The 25,952-nt window shown below is 44.4% G+C and overlaps 1 protein-coding gene across 5 annotated transcripts in view; it reads left to right on the top strand.

Annotated features, from left to right (window-relative positions):
- The window catches only part of kif16ba (kinesin family member 16Ba), a 306,911-nt gene that overhangs the window by 211,712 nt on the left and 69,247 nt on the right, over nucleotides 1–25,952 (top strand). For all 5 annotated transcript variants that reach the window (XM_070889808.1, XM_070889811.1, XM_070889812.1 and 2 more), the window contains 3 exons: nucleotides 2,169–2,324; nucleotides 13,370–13,481; nucleotides 20,064–20,114. In XM_070889808.1, the coding sequence (XP_070745909.1) occupies nucleotides 2,169–2,324; nucleotides 13,370–13,481; nucleotides 20,064–20,114 (319 nt within the window). The remainder of the gene's footprint in view (nucleotides 1–2,168; nucleotides 2,325–13,369; nucleotides 13,482–20,063; nucleotides 20,115–25,952) is intronic.

A 25,952-nucleotide genomic window follows, 5' to 3' on the forward strand; every position in this document is an offset into this window, starting at 1 on the left:
GAAAGTGTGAGGTCATCTACCTTGGGGAAAAAAAACAGTAAAAGGGAATATTATTTGAATGGGGAGAAATTACAACATGCTGCGGTGCAGAGGGACCTGGGGGTCCTTGTGCATGAATCCCAAAAAGTTAGTTTGCAAGTGCAGCAGGTAATCAGGAAGGCGAATGGAATGTTGGCCTTCATTGCGAGAGTGATGGAGTACAAAAGCAGGGAGGTCCTGCTGCAACTGTACAGGGTATTGGTGAGGCCGCATCTGGAGTACTGCGTGTAGTTTTGGTCACCTTACTTAAGGAAGGATGTACTAGCTTTGGAGGGGGTACAGAGACGATTCACTTGGCTGATTCCGGAGATGAGGGCGATACCTTATGATGATAGATTGAGTAAGACTGGATCTTTACTCATTGGAGTTCAGAAGGATGGGGGGGTGATCTTCTAGAAACATTTAAAATCATGAAAGGGATAGACAAGATCGAGGCAGAGAGGTTGTTTCCACTGATCGGGGAGACTGGAACTAGGGGGCACAGCCTCAAAATACGGGGGAGCCAATTTAAAACCGAGTTGAGAAGGAATTTCTTCTCCCAGAGGGTTGTGAATCTATGGAATTCTCTGCCCAAGGAATCAGTTGAGGCTAGCTCATTGAATGTATTCAAATCACAGATAGATAGATTTTTAACCAATAAGGGAATTAAGGATTACGGGGAGCGGGCGGGTAAGTGGAGCTGAGTCCACGGCCAGATCAGCCATGATCTTGTTGAATGGCGGAGCAGGCTCGAGGGGCTAGATGGCCTACTCCTGTTCCTAATTCTTATGTTCTTATAGTCTCCTTCATTTAAGCTTAATACGCTGGTTAGAGATCCAACTTTCTCATCCTCCATCTGAATTTGAAATTCAATCATGCTGTGATCACTCATTCCAAGGAGATCCTTTACTTAGAAGATTGTTTATTAATCCTCTCTCATTAAGTAGGACCAGATCTAAGATAGCCTGCCCCCTGGCTGGTTCCGTTACATACTGTTCAAGGAACCCATCCTTTATGCACTCTATGAACTCTTCCTCAAGGCTACCCTGACCAATTTGATTTGTCCAATCAATATGGAGGTTAAAATCACCCATGATTATTGCTGTTCCCATTTTACAAGCCCCCACTATTTCCTGGTTTATGCTCCGACCAACAGAGTTGCTACTGTTAGGGGGCCTGTAGACTAAGCCCACCAATGACTGTTTCCCCTTATTATTCCTTATCTCCACCCAAACTGTTTCAACATCCTGATCATTTGAGCCAATATCGTTTCTCACTATTGCAGTGATTTCATCCTTTATCAATAGAGCTACCCCACCTCCTTTTCCTTTCTGTCTGGCCTCCCGGATTGTTAAATATCCCTGAATATTTAATTCCCAGTCCTGGTCACCTTGCAACCACGTCTCTGCAATGGCCATCAGATCATATCCATTTGTCTCAATTTGTGCCATCAACTCATCTATTTTGTTACAAACGCTCCCTTTGTCTCAGAGAGCGAGAGAGAATGCCAGCTTCGTAAGTTTGTGAAGTCAGAGGTTCGGCCCACTGTGCTATCATTCAAAGTCATTAGCTTGATTGCAATGGCCTTTCTTTGATGTGCAAATGCAAGGTTTCCCGATGTTTGTCTTGGCTAAACCCTCCTCAGTGCGAATGGAGTAAGGTGACATCTGGCTACTTAGGTGTTAGAAAGGAACAATTTAATCAGTGGTGTGAAATGCTTAGGATTGTACAACAATTCCCCTCTTTCTTTACTACTAATTAACATCCCAAATCACTATAGTAGTCGGTTTGGATCAGTCCTGCTGGCATACCAATAAGACAAAATGGTGAATTTAATATTGCAGAAATATAATTTAAAAATTCTAATTCAAGCAATGCAGGTATCGACCAAATCATTACACACATCAAGCATCCTTTTGGTTTTTTAAAAATTGGCAATCTAAGGATGCATATATGATCTGGATTGAGACTGGGCATACTCATTTTCAGTAGGGTTTTGGCAGACAAGAGAAACATTATTGCACCCTGTTTCTATGTATTTGTTTTTCTGTTAAACCATAGTTTAATGTGGCAAAAAGCTGCATTACAGAATGAAGCAAAGCATTGTTTGGTCCTGTGTTTATACTCAATGAGGTTTCCTTTTACTGTAGGCTTGAGCAAGAAATTCAGCAGCTGAAGCAGAAGATTTGTGAAAATGACGTGGCTCTAAGGGTCTGCGGAACTGTTGAAGAGAAGTCATCCTACGCCAGTTGTCCTGCTAGTCCTAAAAGATCTCTAGCCATTATGACTCCAATAGCAGATGATCGGTTTGTTTTCAAATGCCTATTTTTAGTGTGATGTTTTTTTTTGATGCTGGAAACTAGATTAACTAAGAAAATTAGGGGCTGTAATTTATAGGTCATTGCAATATTACCATGCAAGTTTCATTAAAATAGATCAATAAGCACTAATATAATTTGGAAAACTAGTTATCAGGCTCTCTGAATTACTTTATTTAATTAAGATATATAGTGTCTGTAATCTTGCAGATAACCTGTAAGCCTCCGACCACATATCCATGCCACTACAAAGACTGCCTATTTCCACCTCTAACATCGCCCAACTGCATTCCTGCCTCAGCTCATCTGCTGAAACACTCATCTATGCCTTTGTTACCTCTAGATTTGACTCTTCCAACGCACTCGTGACCGGCCTCCCACGTACTATCCTCCGTAAATTTAAGGTCATCCAAAACTTTGCTGCCCATGTCCTAACGCACACCAAGCCCCATTCACCCATCATCCCTATGCTCACCAACCTACATTGGATCCCGATTAAGCAATGTATTGATTTTAACATTCCCATCCTTGTTTTCAAATCTCTTCATGGCCTCGCCTCTCCCTAAACCTCTCTGCCTCTCTACCACTACCTCTCTTTCCTCCTTTAAGACGCTCCTTAAAACCTACCTCTGCCAAGCTTTTAGTCATCTACCCTAATATCTCCTTATGTAGCTTGGTGTCAGATGTTGTTTTTTCACGCTCCTGTGAAAGAGCCTTGGGACTTTTTACTATGTTAAAAGCACTAAAATTATAACAACTTGTATTTATGATGTCGAGGCATGTATCACTGTGTAACCTATAAGTGTCAGATTGTTGTGAGGCATCCATTATCCCAGCCAGCTGTAAAATACACAATATATAAATAATACCTTATGGTAAATAGTAGCTTTCTTTAACAGTTAAAACAATTACTTTAACTATCATTATCTACCTGAGCTTGTTCTGCATAATGAAGTAGGTATCTTAAAAGTTGGGGAACATTTGGTGAACTGTGACTGCAATATAATTAGGTTCAGTGTAAGACTAGAAAAGAAAAGTCAAACACAAAGATACTTAACTTTAAAAGATAAAAGAATATAACAGAATGTAAAGGGACATTACTCAGATGAATTAGAAGGAAAAATTGGCAATTAGAACTGTAATGTGAGGTGGATATTGGGGATTGTAGAACCACTTGAGGTAGATGTGGAGCTGTTAGTGAAGTTAATATTAAAGTGAAATTGTACTAAATAATTTATTCAAACTTAAGTGTCAGCTTGGCTAAGTAGTAATGCATCCCTTCTAAATCAGAAGGTTGTGGCTTCAAGCCCGATTCCAGGATTGAACTTATAATCTAGACCAACACTTGCAGTACTGAAGTAGTGCTGAATTGTCAGCAATGCCATCTTTCAGATAAGGTGTTGAACCAAGGCCCACTTGCCTGGATGTAGAAGATCCCATCGCTCTATTCAAAGAAGAGCAGGGAGTTCTCCTGATGTTCTGGACAACATTTATCCTTTAACAACGCCACAAAAACAGATTAACTAGGTATGGCATTTGGTTACATGAAAGACTTTGTTGTGCAGATAGATAAGTAATCAAAGGTAGCAAGTAAATAAGGCAAACAGAATCCCTGGTTTTGGATCTAAAAATAAGGAGATAATGCTGACGTAGAAAGCCTTAATTAGGCCATAGATGGCGTATTCCATGTAGTTGTGGGCACCCCTTTATAGGAAGGAAATAAAAGCAATAGCAAAAATGCAATGTAGATTAAATAAGATGTTACCAGGTACAAGGGCATATTGCAGTTATGAAGTTTGATTCGAGAAACATAGAAAATAGGTGCAAGAGTAGGCCATTCGGCCCTTCAAGCCTGCACCGCCATTCAATAAGATCATGGCTGATCATTCCTTCAGTACCCCTTTCCTGCTTTCTCTCCATACCCCTTGATCCCCTTAACCGTTAGGGCCATATCTAACTCCCTCTTCAATATATCCAATGAACTGGCATCAACAACTCTCTGCCGCAGGGAATTCCACAGGTCAACAACTCTGAGTGAAGAAGTTCCTTCTCATCTCAGCCCTAAATGGCCTACCCCTTATCCTAAGTCTATGTCCCCTGGTTCTGGACTTCCCCAACATTGAGAACATTCTTCCTGCATCTAACCTGCCCAGTCCCATCAGAATCTTGTATGTTTCTATGAGACCCCCCTCATCCTTCTAAATGCTAGTGAATAAAGGCCCAGTTGATCCAATCTATCCTCATATGACAGCCCAGCCATTCCTAGAATCAGTCTGCTGAACCTTCGCTGCACTCCCTCAATAGCAAAAACGTCCTTCCTGAGACTAGGAGACAAACTGAACACAATATTCCAGGTGAGGCCTCACTAAGGCTATGTACAACGGCAGTAAGACCTCCCTGCTCCTATATTCAAATCCCCTAGCTATGAAGGCCAACATACCATTTGCCGCCTTTACCACCTGCTATGCCAACTTTCAAAGACCGATGAACCATGACACCCAGGTCTCGTTGCACCTCCCCTTTTCCTAATCTGCCGCCATTCAGATAATATTTTGTCTTCGCGTTTTTGCCCCCAAAGTGGATAACCTCACACTTATCCACATTATACTGCATCTGCCATGCATTTGCCCACTCACCTAATCTGTCCAAGTCACCCTGCAGCCTCTTAGCGTCCTCCTTACAGCTCACACCGACACCCAGTTTAGTGTCATCCGCAAACTTGGAGATGTTACACTCTATTCCTTCATCCAAATCGTTAATGTATATTGTAAAGAGCTGGGGTCCCAGCACTGAGCCCTGCGGCACCCTACTAGTAACTGCCTGCCATTCTAAAAAGGACCCGTTTATCCCGACTCTCTGTTTCCTGTCTGCCAACCATTTCTCTATCCACGACAGTACATCACCCCCAATACCATGCGCTTTGATTTTGTACACCAATCTCTTGTGCGGGACCTTGTCAAAAGCCTTTTGAAAGTCCAAATACACCACCTCCCTTGTCCACTCAATAGTTACATCCTCAAAAAATTCCAGAAGATTCGTCAAGCATGATTTCCCTTTCATAAATCCATGCTGACTCGGTCCGATCCTGTCACTGCTTTCCAAATGGGCTGCTATTTCATCCTTAAGAATTGATTCCAACATTTTCCCCACTACTGATGTCAGGCTAACCGGTCTATAATTACCCGCTTTCTCGCTCGCTTTTTAAAAAAGTGGTGTTACATTAGATACCCTCCAGTCCATAGGAACTAATCCAGAGTTGATAGATTGTTGGAAGAGTTTCTCCCACCCACCCACACTGAGGCCGCGATTTCACTTACCGAGTGCGTCCAAGGTAAGTGGCAGACTGAGACATATTGCGCTCTGTTGATTTTTCCCTGATTGGGCTTGTTAAATCTGCCCTGAGGTTCCCGACCAATTAAAAGGAAGCGGGTTCGATGACGTCATTTGATGCATCATCAACCGGTTTCCTTAAAGGGACCATGCCCACATTCATTTTGACAGTTGTGCTGTCAGTGTTCTGCAGCATTGAGGTGCTGTAAACACATGCTCCGACTCTCTCCATATGCTTATGGAGGGAGTCGGAGCATGCAGGGAGCTTCTCTTCCCTTCCAATGGGACACCAACCTCCCCAGGACACCAACGCAGCCTAGCTGCATATTGTACAGGAGGGTACAAGCAGGAATGTCGTTGGGAGGACCTGGCTGCAGTGGTGCAAACCTTTCAATGATCTTAGTAGATCATGAAACGTTACTGCAAAGCCCCACTCAACCTCATCCTGCTGTGCCATTTATCACATCTCCATCGCTCTGCCTTCCCTACCCTACTCTGCACATCCTTACTCACCAACTTACCTTGCACCTTCATCTCCATCTCCATCTATCACTCACTCTCTCTTATCTACATTATTGCATCCCCATCTCACTAGCCATCCCTCACACTCACCTTCATCTTTGTCCAATCATACCAACTAACAACACACAAGGGTAAGCACTTGGGTCTTTTAACTAATGTTCATGTAGAGTTTCTGCTAATGTGTTGTCAAACATTGAAATCTTTATTTTGAACACTTTGCCTTCTTGGGATAGATTTGTGTGCTCCTTTGGAAGTGGCTTAGTGAGTTGTAGGAAATGGTGAGACATAACGGTTACCCCGCCCCCCAAATGGTGATGAGTGTGAAAAGAATGGCTTAGAAACATAGAAACATAGAAACATAGAAAATAGGTGCAGGAGTAGGCCATTCAGCCCTTCTAGCCTGCACCGCCATTCAATGAGTTCATGGCTGAACATGAAACTTCAGTACCCCCTTCCTGCTTTCTCGCCATAACCCTTGATCCCCCGAGTAGTAAGGACTTCATCTAACTCCCTTTTGAATATATTTAGTGAATTGGCCTCAACTACTTTCTGTGGTAGAGAATTCCACAGGTTCACCACTCTCTGGGTGAAGAAGTTTCTCCTCATCTCGGTCCTAAATGGCTTACCCCTTATCCTCAGACTGTGACCCCTGGTTCTGGACTTCCCCAACATTGGGAACATTCTTTCTGCATCTAACCTGTCTAAACCCGTCAGAATTTTAAACGTTTCTATGAGGTCCCCTCTCATTCTTCTGAACTCCAGTGAATACAAGCCCAATTGATCCAATCTTTCTTGATAGGTCAGTCCCGCCATCCCGGGAATCAGTCTGGTGAACCTTCGCTGCACTCCCTCAATAGCAAGAATGTCCTTCCTCAAGTTAGGAGACCAAAACTGTACACAATACTCCAGGTGTGGCCTCACCAAGGCCCTGTACAACTGTAGCAACACCTCCCTGCCCCTGTATTCAAATCCCCTCGCTATGAAGGCCAACATGCCATTTGCTTTCTTAACCGCCTGCTGTACCTGCATGCCAACCTTCAATGACTGATGTACCATGACACCCAGGTCTCGTTGCACCTTCCCTTTTCCTAATCTGTCACCATTCAGATAATAGTCTGTCTCTCTGTTTTTACCACCAAAGTGGATAACCTCACATTTATCCACATTATACTTCATCTGCCATGCATTTGCCCACTCACTTAACCTATCCAAGTCACTCTGCAGCCTAATAGCATCCTCCTCGCAGCTCACACTGCCACCCAACTTAGTATCATCCGCAAATTTGGAGATACTGCATTTAATCCCCTCGTCTAAATCATTAATGTACAATGTAAACAGCTGGGGCCCCAGCACAGAACCTTGCGGCACTCCACTAGTCACTGCCTGCCATTCTGAAAAGTACCCGTTTACTCCTACTCTTTGCTTCCTGTCTGACAACCAGTTCTCAATCCACGTCAGCACACTACCCCCAATCCCATGTGCTTTAACTTTGCACATTAATCTCTTGTGTGGGACCTTGTCGAAAGCCTTCTGAAAGTCCAAATATACCACATCAACTGGTTCTCCTTTGTCCACTTTACTGGAAACATCCTCAAAAAATTCCAGAAGATTTGTCAAGCATGATTTCCCTTTCACAAATCCATGCTGACTTGGACCTATCATGTCACCATTTTCCAGATGCACTGCTATGACATCCTTAATAATTGATTCCATCATTTTACCCACTACTGAGGTCAGGCTGACCGGTCTATAATTCCCTGTTTTCTCTCTCCCTCCTTTTTTAAAAAGTGGGGTTACATTGGCTACCCTCCACTCCATAGGAACTGATCCAGAGTCAATGGAATGTTGGAAAATGATTGTCAATGCATCCGCTATTTCCAAGGCCACCTCCTTAAGTACTCTGGGATGCAGGCCATCAGGCCCTGGGGATTTATCTGCCTTCAATCCCATCAATTTCCCCAACACAATTTCCCGACTAATAAAGATTTCCCTCAGTTCCTCTTCCTTACTAGACCCTCTGACCCCTTTTATATCCGGAAGGTTGTTTGTATCCTCCTTAGTGAATACCGAACCAAAGTACTTGTTCAATTGATCCGCCATTTCTTTGTTCCCCGTTATGACTTCCCCTGATTCTGACTGCAGGGGACCTACGTTTGTCTTCACCAACCTTTTTCTCTTTACATACCTATAGAAACTTTTGCAATCCGCCTTAATGTTCCCTGCAAGCTTCTTCTCGTACTCCATTTTCCCTGTCCTAATCAAACCCTTTGTCCTCCTCTGCTGAGTTCTAAATTTCTCCCAGTCCCCAGGTTCGCTGCTATTTCTGGCCAATTTGTATGCCACTTCCTTGGCTTTAATACTATCCCTGATTTCCCTAGATAGCCACGGTTGAGCCACCTTCCCCTTTTTATTTTTACGCCAGACAGGAATGTACAATTGTTGTACTTCATCCATGCGGTCTCTAAATGTCTGCCATTGCCCATCCACAGTCAACCCCCTAAGTATCATTCGCCAATCTATCCTAGCCAATTCTCGCCTCATACCTTCAAAGTTACCCTTCTTTAAGTTCTGGACCATGGTCTCTGAAATTACTGTTTCATTCTCCATCCTAATGCAGAATTCCACCATATTATGGTCACTCTTCCCCAAGGGGCCTCGCACAATGAGATTGCTAATTAATCCTCTCTCATTACACAACACCCAGTCTAAGATGGCCTCCCCCCTAGTTGGTTCCTCAACATATTGGTCTAGAAAACCATCCCTTATGCACTCCAGGAAATCCTCCTCCACCGTATTGCTTCCAGTTTGGCTAGCCCATTGTGGGGATGCTTTATGGTATTGGTGTGTGGTGCTGCCAACCTGGTGTATTATGTGGCAACCAAGGTGTACAGTGTCACCTGGTGATGCCATGGTAATGCCATCCCTGGCTTCCCGGGCAGCAATGTGGTCATATGCTGATGCCCTGTGCCCTGTCCAGCATCAAGTGAGAACTTTGGTGGTGTTGGTGGTGGGCTGCTGAGGTGAGATTTTTTCAAGGGCACTGACGCTGATGGAATAGATGGCAGATGAAGTTGAGATGACAGAAGTGATCTGTCAGTGGTGAGGTAGGTTGTTCCAAGGAGGTGACAGCGGATAGAGGGTTTACTCCAAACACTTCCAAATTGCATAAAGCTCAAAAGTGTATTCCAAATCCTGAAGGCTCCAGCTTCTGACATTGGAAAGTGAAAAGCTGTAAAATAGTAGCTTTTATATCACACTTGCAGCTGTCGCCTATTGAAAGCAATGGAGAGTCAGAATGGGATGCCATCCCACTGTCAATCCTTTAGATTTTTTGACAGCGGACCCACCTCTGAACCTGCCCTCTGAGCGCTGGCAAAATCAAGCCCTTGATTTCAGCAGGTTGAAGGGCTTCTTGATAGAGTCCTCCAAGATTACGAAGGGTTATAATAGGATAAATAGTGATGGAAATAATCTCAGTTAACGAGGCAGTAACAAAAGGTCCAAAATTAAAGTGGTCCAAAGAATTAAAGGGAGGTTAAAAGAGAATTAAAGGGGAGGGTGAATAATCTACCGCAAATCTTTGTTGAAGCAGAGTCCATAATTACTTTAAAAATGGAATTAAATATTTGTTTCAAAAAAGAGGAATATTAAAGAGGCCTGACGATTGTGGGATTAGACTAGAAGGCTCTTGTGGAGAAAAACATCAGTGCAACCTTACTGGGCTGAGTGGCCTCTTTCTGTGCTGTAAATATTCTATGCTTCTATTATAGAATGGTACATGTGCATACATTTCCTCGCCATCACATCATAGTTCCTGTACCACATTTTGTTGGCTTTAATTCTACGCAAAAGGTATTCTGTGCAAATCTCTTGTAGCTTATTGACCTACATTTATTCTAACGATCTCTTTTTAAAAATGAGAAAGAAACCCAATCATTTGGAATGTACAGAAAAACTCCCTTAACAGAAGATACCTTATTAACACAGAAATATAAATGTCTCTGGACTAAGACCTAAAAATAAAAGCACTTTGGTGATCACACTTTTCAAAGAAAAAGAAGACCTGTCACTTATTCATTAGTTTGCATTTAAAGTTCGGAGAATAATTAAACTCTATTTGATCTCAACCTGCATAGTTCATCACCAAAACAATTACATTCATTGACCTGAGGCTTTGTATATTTTTCAATAAATAGATAGTGATGTTAAAGTGACACCGCTCCACCTTCACAGCAAAACAATGCAACAACAACTTGTATTTATATTGCGTCTTTAACGTAGTAAAACGTCACAAAGTGCTTCACAGGAGTGTTATAAGACAAAATAAATAAATTTGACACCGAGCTACATAAGAAGACCAAAAGCTTGGTCAAAGAAGTAGGTTTTAAGGAGGGTTTTAAAGGAGGAAGGAGAGGTTTAGGGAGGGAGTTCCAAAGCTTGGGGCGTAGGCAACAGAAGGCACGGCCATCGATGGTTGAGCAGTTATAATCAGGAATGCTCAAGCTTTGGTGGGGGGGCGGGGTGGGTGGGCTGGTGTGTTGTGAGGCTGGAGGAGATTAGAGATAGGGAGGGGCAAAGCCATGGAGGAATTTGTAAAGCAGGATTGTTTACATTGTGCATTGCAGGGTATAATACTCCCAAACTTATAAAGCAACATATTATTTAACTTGCTGTGAATAGTATCACAGGAGATCCATTAGAAGATAGAAAAGGTTTGTTAGTGCACATTGGTTTATCACATTTCCAGTGTCACACCTGAGATATCACACTTGTTTCTGGTTCAAATTTCATAAAACAGGAACAAAATTGAAAAGGTGTAAAGCATTTGAACAAGATGTGGTCATTGTAATCTGATAGTTTCCTGTACATATAAGTAACATTTGATTACATTGTACATCTTGCGCATACCACCGTATGGTGGCGGGCTTTCAATTTCGGTAGCACCTACAGCCATTAGGTTTTCAGAGCCATTGCAGTTTTCCCACAGCGGAAGAGTCTTCCATCTGCATTGGCTCTTCTAGTGCCATCCCTGTATTTACTATTGAATGCTAGCTTCTAAAAAATACAGAATATAACTACATTATTACTAGGTGGTTGTGCTGAGTGACTTAGTCATATGATTATTACTAACATCTCCAATACATCTTGCTCTTAATAAAGCCCATTGATATACATCTTATTCTTCTTTATTTATATGGATTTTAATGGATACAACAACAAGAACTTGTATTTATATAGCACCTTTAAGGTATAGAATATTCCAAGGCATTTCAAAGATAGCTGTAAGGAAAATAGTCACTGAACCAGGAAGGGAGAGTTTAGAAGGATGTTAGATTTAAGGAGGACATTATGGTCATTAGGACCCAGGGTACCAAGATATTTTGTGCTTTTGTTGCTGGTATGTAATCCAGAGGCCTGAACTAATAATCCAGAGAACATGATTCCAGTCCCACTATGGTAGTTTGACGATTTGCATTTGTTTTAAAAAAAAATTTGAATTAAAAAAACTAGTATCAGTAAAAGTTACCATGAAACTTTTAAAAAAAAAACTTATTCACTAGTGTCTTTTAGGGAAGGAAACCTGATATTCTCACCCAATATCATCATCATCATAGGCGGTCCCTCGAACGAGGATGACTTGCTTCCACGAGAGTTAACAGATGTTTCAATGAAGGACCCGATGTTCCAGTTCTGAACTCCAGTTCAGGGGGTGGAAGATGCCTGTGCGTGAATTTGTTTAATGTGTGGTGACCGTTGCACATCAGCCACCACACGGGCTTGACAGAGTTAGGCCTTTATCCAGTAGCAAGGGTTAACCAGGACGACTGGAGACCTTCTCTGCCTTCCACCCTATCACAGACCTTCCCTTTTGTTTGTTCTTCCCCCTCCCCCATTCAGTGCTTAAGAATGTGCTCTTTTCGAACAATTGGCAGTTCTGACGAAGGGTCGTTGACCCGAAACGTTAACTTTGTTTTTCTCTCCACAGATACTGCCTGACCCGCTGAGATTTCCAGCATTCTGTTTTTATTTCAGATTCCAGCATCTGCAGTATTTTGCTTTTTGTATGAGCTTCTCGTCTGTTGTTCCAAGCCTATCCCTTTGTTTACCGTCGGTTGAACACATTTTATTATTCTTTCCTTCGCCCTTGCTCTAAATTACTCCCCTGAAGGCAGTAGCTGCTGAGTGTGGTTCAATGTTAGAACGAACCCTCCGATACTGTACACTTAAAAGCGCTCTTCACAAGTCAGCCAAAATGGTGATCACAGGAGTTGCTTGACTACATGGGGTGTTGCAGCCGAATTGGATCCTATCCTTACCTGCTCACACTGCAATATGTGTGCGCACTAGGTCCGTGCAGCAGAGCAGGTCACCCAATATAGCCTACATGTGACTCCAGTCCCACGCCAACATGATTGACTCCTAGCAGGCCACTCAATTGTATAAAACCACTACGAAGAATAAAACTGACGGACCACTCTGCTATTGTCTAGACATCGAACCAGGACACAACAATGGCGCACCCAATCTAGCTGACCTGGTACAGGAATTCCATTCTAACATCTGGGGACAGGTGCTAAGGTTGAGGGAGCTGTCCCACAATCTAGTCAGGCAATAGTAATAAGATTACTTTTGTGACCAGAAGAAACAGCACTCTCTAATCTGGTACCTCAGGCCTCAATAGCAGCATTCTGTGCCTCCATGGAGTCACCCCACTTCTTGGCAAGCAGGCATAAATCATTCTGAACCATTTTTCCGCTTGGGTTTTCACCTCGCAAGAAAGTCTATGCTTCAGTCTGCAAGCTGTTCCAGGATCTTTAGTGCCAGGCCACGGTTGGTAGGGAGCTTAAAAAAACAGCTGCTTGCTCATCATCTGGACTGCACCCACCAGTTGCTCAACAGTTCTGTCTATGTGAGTGTGCTGCCTCCATAAACTACGAGCGCTCATATCACTCATCATCCACTTAAGTGTGAAATTGACATTATTGTAGGTGCCTGGTACTGTCATTCTTCTGACTAAAATAAATACAATTTCCTGTCTCACAAACCTTCATTCCATACTTTCTAACAGCAGAAATCAATCCTCCATGTAGTTGCATTACTATCCTTTCTATTATATCCCATAGTATCAAGGATAGGTTTAAATTTCAAATAATACTTGACCTTTTTTTTGTCTTTTTCAGGATAAATGCATATATTGAAGAGGAAGTTCAGCGCCGATTAGCAGAAAAGGCGAAAATACAAAAAAAACAAGAAATAAATGATATTCACGACCTCTCCCTTTCCACGGAGCAGGTGTGTACAGTGTTGTCAACTCCTGGCTCAGAGCAAACTATTGCAATGCTCAGCATATTCAGTACACGTATTTAAAATGTTGACACTTTTTTAACAGCAATGAGAAGTTTGAACTAACGAAACTTGTAGCTCAAAGCTTAAACATGTATTGCCTGTCTCAAATTATTCGTAGTTGAAGGGTTAAATCATCTCTATTGCAAAAACATTCGAGTAGAGTGGCATCTCAATAAGTTAATATGAAAGTGCATTTTTATAATGAAAAAGAGAAGATGGGATAAATCAAAGTAGCAGTTAGGTGATGCAAAGCTTGATTTTTAAAATCTGTAGATAAGGGGCCCGAAATTCACCGTCCCCGAAGGGACGGCTACCGTAGAGTTTGGGCAGTCGATCGAAAAAATTGATCGGCCGCCACGGTCGGGTACATTTCCCTCTCCAAACCATATTCCACTGGAAACGGCGCGGTGAAGCAGCTATAAAGGAAGGTTTCCAGCAGTGAGCTCTGCAGCGTCCAGGCCGCTGGAAAGGGACTACCCACAGCAAAATTCACCAAGAAAAAGGTAGGACTTTTCCCCGGTAGTGCCCCTGCGAGGTTTTCGATGTGGTGCTCGAGCGCGACACCGCTGGGCCCTTTGGTAGGTAAAAAGTTTTATTAATTATTAATGTTTTTATTTCATTTTCCAGCGTGCGCAGTATTTATCTTTTCATATAGTTTTATTAATTTTTATTTCATTTTCTAGCTGCCACAGTATTTATCTTTTCATATTTTATTAAATGTTTTGGCTCCATTAAACCTTCTGAGTGCTGCTCAAAGGTTTGCAAAAACCCCTGTCCTTTTGCACAACTTTCAGGCCTGAATCTTCAGTGGAGTCCTGCTTGGCAGGGTTCATCCTGAGGATGGGAGGCGTGTTGGGAGGGCGACTCCTGGTCAGAAGCAGGGCGGCACGCAGGAGAAAGCGTTGCCGTCTGCATCGTGCAGACAGGCAGCGGGCAAGAGAGGCAGCAGCCATGATTTGTTCATTCTGTGCCAGACCAGTGTGCCCGTCATCTTCACCGGCCCAATTCAGGATTGCAGTTGGCTGCTTGGGGACAAGGGATATCCCCTGTCCACTTGGCTGCTCACTCCTCTGCGGAACCCCAGGATAGCGCCAGAGCACGCATACAATGACGCTCATTGTGCCACTGGGTGCATCATCGAGCAGCGCATAGGCATCCTTAAGCAGAGATTCTGGTGCCTGGACCACTGGTGGCACCTTGCAGTACTCTCCTCAACGGGTCTCCATAATTGTCATGGTCTGCTGCATGCTGCACAACCTGGCCATCATGAGGGGACAGCCGCTGGAGGTCGAACCAGAAGTGCCACAGGAGGAGGAGGAGGTTGGGGGATCCCTATCGCCCTAGAGCTAGGAGGTGTCGACCCATCACCACCCTGGAAGGGCCGTGTGCAGACTGGCCAGCACCCTCCTGGGGTTGGTGCCTCACACCTCTCCTGCAATCTTCCTCCATGCATTATGTACTGTATGTCTGCCAGGTATTTCCATGTCAGGAAACCGTATTTTTTTTCTGTCCTCCACACCATCCACCAGTGTCTCCCGCTCCATATTAGTGAACCTGTTGGCTCTCCTTGCACCTCTTACACTAGCCATCCTTCCAAACTCCTTTTCTCCCCCCACTCCTCAGGGCCTTGATGCAAACCCTGGCCTTTTTAGCAGCAGCTGGCTCATTAGAAACCCTTACCTGCATGCTGAATTTCTCAAATTAAGATGGCCACACCACTGAAAAATCCACTTTGGAAGGGTTCATTAGCGCTGGAACCCGTTTATTCACTTTTGGAGCTGAATATGCGGTGGCTCAGCCACGATAAAATGTCGGCACTAATAGCCACAAAAAGGTGGGGGGAGCACCAGCTTTCCAGCGGTACTGAATTTCAGGCCCAAGGTTTCCCCAATGACTTGGTGAGTTTATCCAACAATGTAGCAGAACCATATGGGTCAGGTTCAGTTTCAAACTGTTGAGTTTTCTGATCCCAGCAGTGTCATTTATAAAAAGAAAGAAAGACATTTATATAGCGCCTTTCACGACTACCGAATGTCTTTGCAGTAGTCAAAGTACTTTTGGAGTGTAGTCACTGTTGTAATATGGGAAACGCGGCAGCCAGTTTGCACACAGCAAGCTCCCATAAACAGCAATGTGATAATAACCAGATAAACTTTTCATGTTATGTTGATTGAGGGATAAATATTGGCCAGGACACCGGGGATAACTCCCCTGCTCTTTGAAATATTACTATGGGATCTTTCATGTCCACCTGAGAGCAGACGATGCCTCGGTTTAACATCTCATCCAAAAGAAGGTACCTCCGTCTGTGCAGCACTCCCTCAGCACTGCACTGGAGTGTCAGCCTAGATTTATGTGCTCAAGTCCCTAGAGTGGTACTTGAACCCTCAACCTACTGACTCGGAGGCGAATGTGCTACAATAGGGACACATTCATTGCCCTCGGCATCTCCAGCGTTAAGAAAATTAACCACGGTTTCCACTCATTCAAAAGCAAAATACTACGGATGCAGGAAATCTGAAATAAAAATGGAAAATGCTGGAAATACTCAGCAGGTCAGGCAGCATCTTTGGAGAGAGAAACAGAATTAACGTTTCAGGTTGATGATCCTTTGTCAGGACTGGAAAAAGTTAGAGATCCTCCACTTTCTTTGCCTTTGTACCTGCTTAAAACCATATGCATCTCTAACTTTTTCCAGTTCTTGTTACTGCTTTGTGGATCAGCTAGCAGGAGTCCTGCATTCTTAGAGTGGAACAGTTGCAAGACTTTGCTCAAGAACAGGTTTTTTTAAAAATATGATTGATTAGTTGGAATACTTGATTTTGTTCAAATTGAACCCTTAAGAATTGACCTGTAAACCATTTGCTACAAAGCCAGCTGTTTTAGTTAACTTAGTTTCTATTTTGTAATCTTTGCTCAGAGAGGTACAGGAGCACTCAAAACTTCTTATTTTAAGATTATCAGAATCAAGCAAGGTCAGGTGCAGCACAGGAAAATGCAATGTAACCTTGCACACAGACCCAACAACCTGCCTCAGTCGCAACCTCCAAGGAACATCCTGTACCCCACCATTTCAAAGTTTTCCATTTCCCATCCCAGCCAATGTGTGGCCTCTCTGAATAGATGTGATGATGCAGAATCAAGGGCAATTTTGTGTTTTGGGCCCATTCCTAGCGTGAACTGATTTGATGCTGCTCAAACTCATTTCACATAGGACCCTTACAACCATGAGACAAATGGGACTTGCCATCCAAGCTTCTGAGCTGAATTTGAACCCAGGGCTCAGCAGTAGAAAGCAGTGACCAATAAGCCAGTGCCCCAAACTAATTATTTTAACAGGCTTTGAACCAATTGTATAATAGTTAGAAGGTGCTATGTAGGAATCTGAAATGAAGAATTTGGGCTGGAGTTTGTGGTGGGTAATAATGGTGAACTAACAGATTCGGCATTATTAATGCTTTGAAACTGACCGCAACTTCACGATGTAGCGCGTGTGCATCCTAACGTGGAAATTTTGAAGTTGTGGTCAGTCATTCACTGCTCCAAAACTGGCTGCACTTGGACCTCCCGCCCCTACCCCCCCCCCCTCCCCAGTCATAGCCAGCCGTCAGGGAAACTGATGAAAATTTGGGCGTTTCCACATTCAATGCCCTATTTGGAATAGGTGTAAATGGGGTTTAAGAGTGTATTGACTGCTAAACAAACATTCTGGCCCTGAAAAACTATTTTTTATTTGTGGAATGTCTTAATTTCTCCATTATGATAAAAATAAAAATTTTCAGCTTCTACCTTAGCCCCATGCGAGAGCCCCAATCTTTATTTCACTCAACATTTTTTTTTAAAATCCAGATAAAAGCAGCTTTTCATTTTTGGTTTCCTGCCTGAGAATTCTTCAGTGTGATTGGCTGCTTAGTTAGCGTGTTGCAGCTTTCTTTGGGGCCAGCAGTGAGTACCTTTACTTTGCCGCCAACCACAAATTACGGACCAAAGAATTTATTTCAAATCACTAATTGATTTGTCTGGCAAAATCATGCGTTATTCAGACTTTCCATTTCTTCATGAATTTCAAAGTCTGTTTAAATTATTCAAGAAATTTAAATATTTACTTTCATTTTTATATTTTATCATTAATGAGTGCCAGCATAGAGAACCCATCATCAATTCGTTACCAAGTATGTGAACTGTGCGTCTCCAACTTCCAAGTGGCTTCTGTAATAAAAGTGCAAGGGAATAACAAAATTAAATTCTTGGGTCCCTCTCAGTGAAAACAAAACGTGTTGTAGCAGTGAGTTGCAATTAAAATGAGCTTTTAGGACTCTGATTCAATTTAATGCTGGAGTCCATTATTAAGGAAGCAGTAGCAAGACATTTGGAAAAGTAGTATACAGTCGAGCAGAGTCAGCATGGTTTTATGAAAGGGAAATCATGTTTGACAGATTTGCTCGAGTTCTTTGAGGATGTAACGAGCAGGGTGGATAAGGGGGAACCAATGGATGTGGTGTATTTGGATTTCCAGAAGGTATTTGATAAGGTGCCACATAAAAGGTTACTGCACAAGATGGAAGTTCACGGGGTTGGGGGTAATATATTAGCATGGATAGAGGATTGGTTAACTAACAGAAAACAATGAGTCGGGATAAATGGGTCATTTTCTGGTTGGCAAATAGTAACTAGTGGGGTGCGACACAGATCGGTGCTGGGGCCTCAACTATTTACAATCTATATTAATGATTTGGATGAAGAGACCAAGTGTAATGTAGCCAAGTTTGCTGCTGATACAAAGATGGATAGGAAAGCAAATTGTGAGGAGGGCACAAAATCTGCAAAGGAATATAGACAGGCTAAATGAGTGGGCAAAAATTTGGCAGATGGAGTATAATGTGGGAAAGTGAGGTTATCCACTTTGGCAGAAAAAAATAAAACAAATTATTTAAATGGAGAAAAATTACAAAATGCTGCAGTACATACAGTCAAGCAGAGTCAGCATGGCTTTATAAAAGGGAAATCATGTTTGACAAATTTGCTCGAGTTCTGGGGGTCCTTGTGCATGAAACACAAAAAGTTAATATGCAAGTACAGCAAGTAATCAGGAAGGCAAATGGAATGTTGGCCTTTATTGCAAGGGGGATGGAGTATAAAAACAGAGAAGTCTTGCTACAACTGTACAGGATATTGGTGAGGCCACACCTAGAGTACTGCGTACAGTTTTGGTCTCCTTATTTAAGGAGGGATATATTTGCATTGGAGGCAGTTCAGAGAAGGTTCACTCGGTTGATTCCTGAGATGAAGGAGTTGACCGAAGAAAGGTTGAGTAGGTTGGGCCTGTTGTACTCATTGAAGTTCAGAAGAATGAGAGATGATTTATTGAGACATAAGATAATAACGGGGCTCGAGAAGGTAGATGCACAGAGGATGTTTCCACTCATGGGGGAATCTAGAACTAGGGGCCATAGTTTTAGAATAAACGCTTGCCCATTTAAAACTGAGTTGAGTAAGAATTTCTTCTGAGGGTTGTAAATCTGTGGAATTCTCTGCCCCAGAGAGCTGTGGAGGCTGGGTCATTGAATATATTTAAGGCGGAGATAGACAGATTTTTGAGCGATAATGGAGTAAAGTGTTATGGGGAGCGGAGCCCATAATCAGATGAGCCATAATCTTATTGAATGGCAGTGCAGGCTCGAGAGGCCAAATGGCCTACGCCTGCTCCTATTTTTTATGTTCTTATGAAAAGAAAAATGTAAATTGATTTTAAAATTGGAGACCAGGCCACTATATGCTATTTCTACTTCAACACCTTTCAGCAAGATATTTGTGTTGACATTTGTCATAAACTACCTGAATTCCAGTAGTTTACCTGATTATTAAGTTGGCCAGAAGACTTTTGTGACAAGCTGGCAGGACTGACTATTCCTTTTCTGAAGGCAATTTTTTATGCCCTTGAAGTCAAATATTGAACTGTGATAGCATAAAAGTATTAACCTAAATATTTGAAACAAGTTTGAGAATTAAACTTCTTCCATTTCTGGAATTAGAAATTAAGCAACTAGATCAAAAATGTTGAATACTTGCCTGGCGGCTACATATGCTGCACTCTTACTGTAAAGTTTCTGTGATTTAGAGAAGTTAATGCTTCTGTTGACATCATAGTCTGATGATTGTAGAAATTTGCTAACAGAATTGCATATTTTGCCTTCAGTGTATTAATGCTGATTGAAGGATGAAATTCCATTCCAAAAGAATAGCTTGTATTTTACTTGGTGCATGGCTAAAGACTTGTCCTCAAAACTCATATTTTTGTCTATAATGAACTCTTTGTCCTCGTAACAAGCTTTCATGAGCTGTGCCCCGAGGTTGGATTCTTAAGAGACAGCAGATCAGTAAATAGATAATGACGTCTATTGAGCTGAAGCAGTAATAGTGATAGAAGTTGTCGACAGATCTCCTCGTCTTGTTTAGCAGTTTTTGTAAAAGCAAATACTATTTAAGAAAAAAATGAAACTAACATTTCTTTTGGCCCTTTGTTTTCAGGAAAATGGGAATCTTCAGAATAATATGAACCAGCGCAAGCTGAAGTATGAGGTAATTTTCATTTTTTTTTTCTTGCGTTCTGCAGATTCCTAACAATGTAAACATCATATATTATTCTTTTAGGAGGATAGAAGTTTTTCAAGCCCTTATTAATTGGATCCAGCAGTTTAATTTACATTTTCATTTGCAGCTAATAGGGGTTATCCAATTTCAGGCAATTGCGAGTAAAGAAGTCCTGTGTAAATGGCAAATCTATTATCGTGTCATTTGTATTGCATTGTCCACAGCAATAAATTTGGAACATTCAGTCAAACTGTATGAAAGGTGGCTGAAGGATGTGTGAAGGCTCTCTTTCCATTAAAGATGCTTTTGGACAGTGCCAAAAATGCAGTCTTCTAACACAAGCTTTTCTATTAAGATTGCACTTTTATAACTGTCCAGAAGCATTTTTATTGTATCTGTCAGTGGACACTCATTTCCCATGCTTGATTTTGCCCAACTGGTTGACCTCTAGGCTGCTCCACAGGTGTCATAATATTGGAATCTATCTTTGAGTCTTTTTATCTGGAATGTAGGTTAGAATCTAACCACATAACCTGATACACCAGTAATGATGTGATTAGAGGCACTTTTTCCCGTTATTTAATCAGTGCATTGAGTGGATATCTGCAGATAATGGTTTGACTGAAATCAAAAGCAAAAATTTAATATATCACATTTATTTTGTGCATGGGTGCACACATACATTATTAAAGGTCTTGTGACTGCCCGCACCCATCTACATTACCCTTCTTTCTCGGCTCACGCTTCAATAATCAAAATCCTGCATCAAATAATTCAAAATCGTTTTTCAAAAAATTCAATTAGCCATTATTGTCAGTCGAGTTAACATTTCTGATGTCCAAAATAAACTTATAAGCAAAATGTAAAAAATATTTCACAATAACAGAATTAAATTTATCCATTGAATTGTTTTTGTGTTTTAGTACAGTAATGAAAGATTTTACCTAAATGTCTCAACCTCTCCCAAATGCCTGGGCTCAGGCTTGATATTTCTGTTAAATCACTCAATTAACTAAAGTCAGACCCTGCAGTCTGAACATCTACAATTGGACTGTTTCCAGGATGCATCAGTAGCATTTATCTAGTTGAATGATGAAATTCTTTTAGCCATCTCTTAACAAAATCAATTTGGTTATTTTTTTAAATTATTTGAAGAAGCTATAGGACTACTTTCAAAAACTTTTCAGGTAGATTTATTTACTTTGGTTTTTTTTTAAACACACTTTTGTGTGTATGTATGTGTGAGATCAAAAAGAATTACAGACTGTATTGGTTATACACCTGTTACAATATTTGTTAGTTTTGATTATACAGGTACCTGTACTCTAAATTTCAAAAGGCATATTAAACTGAGACACAGAAGGTATCTTTCTCATCCTAATTTAATTTCTTTTAAAACCAAATGAGTTGAATTTTGAAAGCAAATAGTCTCGAATTACCACCTAGATTTTGTTGATTGACTGAAAATGTAAATATTCTAATTACCAAGAGGAATAGTAGACTTTTTTCAACAAATTAGTTGAATTCTCAAAGCAAACAGAAAAACAATATTTATCAACTGTGTTTTGTTAATATGAACATTCTAATTACCAATAGCTAAGAGAAAGTGAGACCGATATATGGCCAGGAACTAAACACAAAATACCAAATTTAATGTTTGCAGAGGTTCCTTGGAACGTTACAAACCTATGTTGCCAGAGTTGCGCTATCCCCCTTCCCCATCCAGTCAGCTCTATGTCCTCGCTCACTCCTCTGCTGACAGACACTAGGGGCCCAAGTTTCGGGCCGCGCCTAGAACGGACCTGGACGCCCGTTTTTCGCGCCACAAAGTGCGCCTAAAAAAAACTTAGATTCTCCGGCTCCCTGCTGGTCCTCTTGAGTCGAGTGCGGCACAGCACGAGCTGTACGGGGTGGAGCCAGGTCCCTGCGCTGAAAACAGTGCCGGGACCTCTGCACATGCGCGCTACAGTGGGCGCGCATGTGCAGTAGCTCCAGGCGCCCAAAACTGTGTGGGAGGGGCTCGAAGCACGTAGCTCCTAGACCTGGCCGAATGGCCTCACTGGGGCTGCGTGCATAAGGCTGCCCCCCACGCCCAGCTCCTGCTTCCTCCCGACCCGACTCGACTCCCGCTTCCCCCACCCCCACCCCCCCGCTCCCAGACTGGACCCGACCCCGGCACCGACCTGACTCCTGCTCCTTCTCCTTCTCCTTTCTCCCCTACCCCCACCCTCCTTCTCCTTTCTCCCCCCCCCCCCCACCCTCCTTCTCCTTTCTCCCCCCCCCCCACTCTCCTTCCCCCCCCCCTCCATCTCCTTTCTCCCCCCCCCCCTCCATCTCCTTTCTCCCCCCCCTCCATCTCCTTTCCCCCCCCCTCCATCTCCTTTCCCCCCCCCCCTCCATCTCCTTTCCCCCCCCCTCCATCTCCTTTCCCCCCCCTCCATCTCCTTTTCCCCCCCCCTCCATCTCCTTTCCCCCCCCTCCATCTCCTTTCCCCCCCTCCATCTCCTTTCCCCCCCTCCATCTCCTTTCCCCCCCCTCCATCTCCTTTCCCCCCCCTCCATCTCCTTTCCCCCCCCTCCATCTCCTTCCCCCCCCTCCATCTCCTTTCCCCCCCCCCTCCATCTCCTTTCCCGCCCCCTCCATCTCCTTTCCCCCCCCTCCATCTCCTTTCCCCCCCCTCCATCTCCTTTCCCCCCCTCCATCTCCTTTCCCCCCCTCCATCTCCTTTCCCCCCCCTCCATCTCCTTTCCCCCCCTCCATCTCCTTTCCCCCCCCTCCATCTCCTTTCCCCCCCCTCCATCTCCTTTTCCCCCCCTCCATCTCCTTTTCCCCCCCTCCATCTCCTTTTCCCCCCCTCCATCTCCTTTCCCCCCCCTCCATCTCCTTTCCCCCCCCTCCATCTCCTTTCCCCCCCCTCCATCTCCTTTCCCCCCCCTCCATCTCCTTTCCCCCCCCTCCATCTCCTTTCCCCCCCCTCCATCTCCTTTCCCCCCCCTCCATCTCCTTTCCCCCCCCTCCATCTCCTTTCCCCCCCCTCCATCTCCTTTCCCCCCCCTCCATCTCCTTTCCCCCCCCTCCATCTCCTTTCCCCCCCCTCCATCTCCTTTCCCCCCCCCATCTCCTTTCCCCCCCCTCCATCTACTTTCCCCCCCTCCATCTCCTTTCCCCCCCCCTCCATCTCCTTTCCCCCCCCCTCCATCTCCTTTCCCCCCCCTCCATCTCCTTTCCCCCCCCTCCATCTCCTTTCCCCCCCCTCCATCTCCTTTCCCCCCCCCTCCATCTCCTTTCCCCCCCCCTCCATCTCCTTTCCCCCCCCTCCATCTCCTTTCTCCCCCCCCCTCCATCTCCTTTCCCCCCCCTCCATCTCCTTTCCACCCCCCGCATCTCCTTTCCCCCCCCTCATCTCCTTTCCCCCCCCTCATCTCCTTTCCCCCCCCTCCATCTCCTTTCCCCCCCCTCCATCTCCTTCCCCCCCCTCCATCTCCTTCCCCCCCCTCCATCTCCTTTCCCCCCCCTCCATCTCCTTTCCCCCCCCTCCATCTCCTTTCCCCCCCCTCCATCTCCTTTCCCCCCCCTCCATCTCCTTTCCCCCCCCTCCATCTCCTTTCCCCCCCCTCCATCTCCTTTCCCCCCCCTCCATCTCCTTTCCCCCCCCTCCATCTCCTTTCCCCCCCCTCCATCTCCTTTCCCCCCCTCCATCTCCTTTCCCCCCCCTCCATCTCCTTTCCCCCCCCTCCATCTCCTTTCCCCCCCCCCTCCATCTCCTTTCCCCCCCCTCCATCTCCTTTCCACCCCCCGCATCTCCTTTCCCCCCCCTCATCTCCTTTCCCCCCCCTCCATCTCCTTTCCCCCCCTCCATCTCCTTTCCCCCCCTCCATCTCCTTCCCCCCCCCTCCATCTCCTTTCCCCCCCCCCTCCATCTCCTTTCCCCCCCCCCCTCCATCTCCTTTCCCCCCCCCTCCATCTCCTTTCCCCCCCCCTCCATCTCCTTTCCCCCCCTACATCTCCTTCCCCCCCCCTCCATCTCCTTTCCCCCCCCCCCCTCCATCTCCTTCCCACCCCCTCCCTCCATCTCCTTCTCCCCCCCCCCCCCCCCCCTCCATCTCCTTTCTTCCCCCCCCCCCCCTCCATCTCCTTTCTCCCCCCCCCCCCCTCCATCTCCTTTCTCCCCCCCCCCCCCTCCATCTCCGTTCTTCCCCCCCCCCCTCCATCTCTGTTCTCCCCCCCCCCCCTCCATCTCCTTTCTCCCCCCCCCCCCCCTTCCCCTTCTCCTGCCCCTTCCCTCCCTCCTCCCCCTCCCCTCGCTGTCAGAAACACAGACACTGACAGAGACACACTGGGGGGTAGGTGGAGGGGGGTGGGGGGGGGGGGGATCCCAGCACGCTGTTGGAGGGCTCCCGGTGCTGCAGTCGGTAAGTAGAAAATGTTTTATTTATTGATTTTAAAAAAATATATATTTCTTATAAATTTTTTTTGATTGATTTATTGGTTGATTTATTGATGTTTTTATCATTTATTATTGATGATGGCTCTTTATTTGTAAAACTGAAGTGTTTAATGTTTGTAGACTTCCCTTTAAACCCCCCCCCCTCCCCCCACCCCATTCCCTACGCCTGATTTGTAACCTACGCTTGATTTTCTAAAGTGTAGACAAGGTTTTTTGAGCGTACAAAAATCTTCACTTACTCCATTCTAAGTTATTTTGGAGTAAGTTTTCACTGCCGAAACTTTGAAAACAGGCGTAAGTGGCCAGACACGCCCCCTGTTCCAAAGTGAAACTGTTCCAACTGACTATAACTGGAGAAACTAAATGGAGAATTTGAATTTCTAAGATACTCCGTTCTACACCAGTTGCTCAAAAAAATCAGGAGCAACTGAAGCCAAAACTTGGGCCCCATGAATCCACCAGTGAGCCAAACCTATGGCCGCAATATTTCCTACCGTGTCGGGAGTGAGGCGGATGACTTCAGGTGCGAGCTGGATCCTCGCTCCCTTCTTCTTCTGCCTCTGTCCAAGTAATTTTATGTGGATGGGGCTTGTGAGGTTCCCGGCCAGTTGAAAGGAAGCAGGTCTGATGATGTCATTTGATGCGCCATCAGCCGGTTTCCTTAAAGGGACCGTATCCACATTCATTTTGACAGTTGTTCTCAGTGTTCTGCAGCACTGAGGTGCTACAAACACTGACGAGCACTGCACACAGGTACATGGCTGCACCCAGGTGCTCCCATCACTCCCTCCAGAGGCTTATGGAGGGAGTCACAACATGCATGGAGGTTCTCTTCCCTTCCAATGGGCGGAAGAGTCCTCCCCAGGACACCAACGCAGCCTGGTTGCACATTGTATAGGATGGCAAAAGCAGGATGTCATCAGGAGGACTTGGCTGCAGTGGAGCAAACCTTTCAATGATCTCAGTGGATCACTAAACATTACTGCAAAGCCACACTCAACTTCATCCTGCTGTGTCACTCGTCACATCCTCATCACTCTGCCTTCCCTACCCTACTCCTGCACATCATTACTCACATCAACTTACCTTGCACCTCAACCCATCTCTCCCTCTCTCTATCTACATTATCGCATCCCCATCTCACTAGCCACAACTCACATTCACCCTCATCCCTGTCCAATCATATCAACTAACAACACACAAGGGGAGACACTTGGGTTTTATCGGCAATGTTCATGTAAAGTTTCTGCTAATGTGTTGTCAAACATTGAAATCTTTATTTTCAACACTTTGCCTTCTTGGACAGATATGTGTGCGCCTTTGGAAGTGGCTTAGTGAATTGCAGTGAATGCTGAGCTGTAATGGCTAGCCCCCAATGG

Source organism: Pristiophorus japonicus, chromosome 9, assembly GCF_044704955.1.
Source record: "Pristiophorus japonicus isolate sPriJap1 chromosome 9, sPriJap1.hap1, whole genome shotgun sequence".
Classification (NCBI taxonomy): domain Eukaryota; kingdom Metazoa; phylum Chordata; class Chondrichthyes; family Pristiophoridae; genus Pristiophorus; species Pristiophorus japonicus.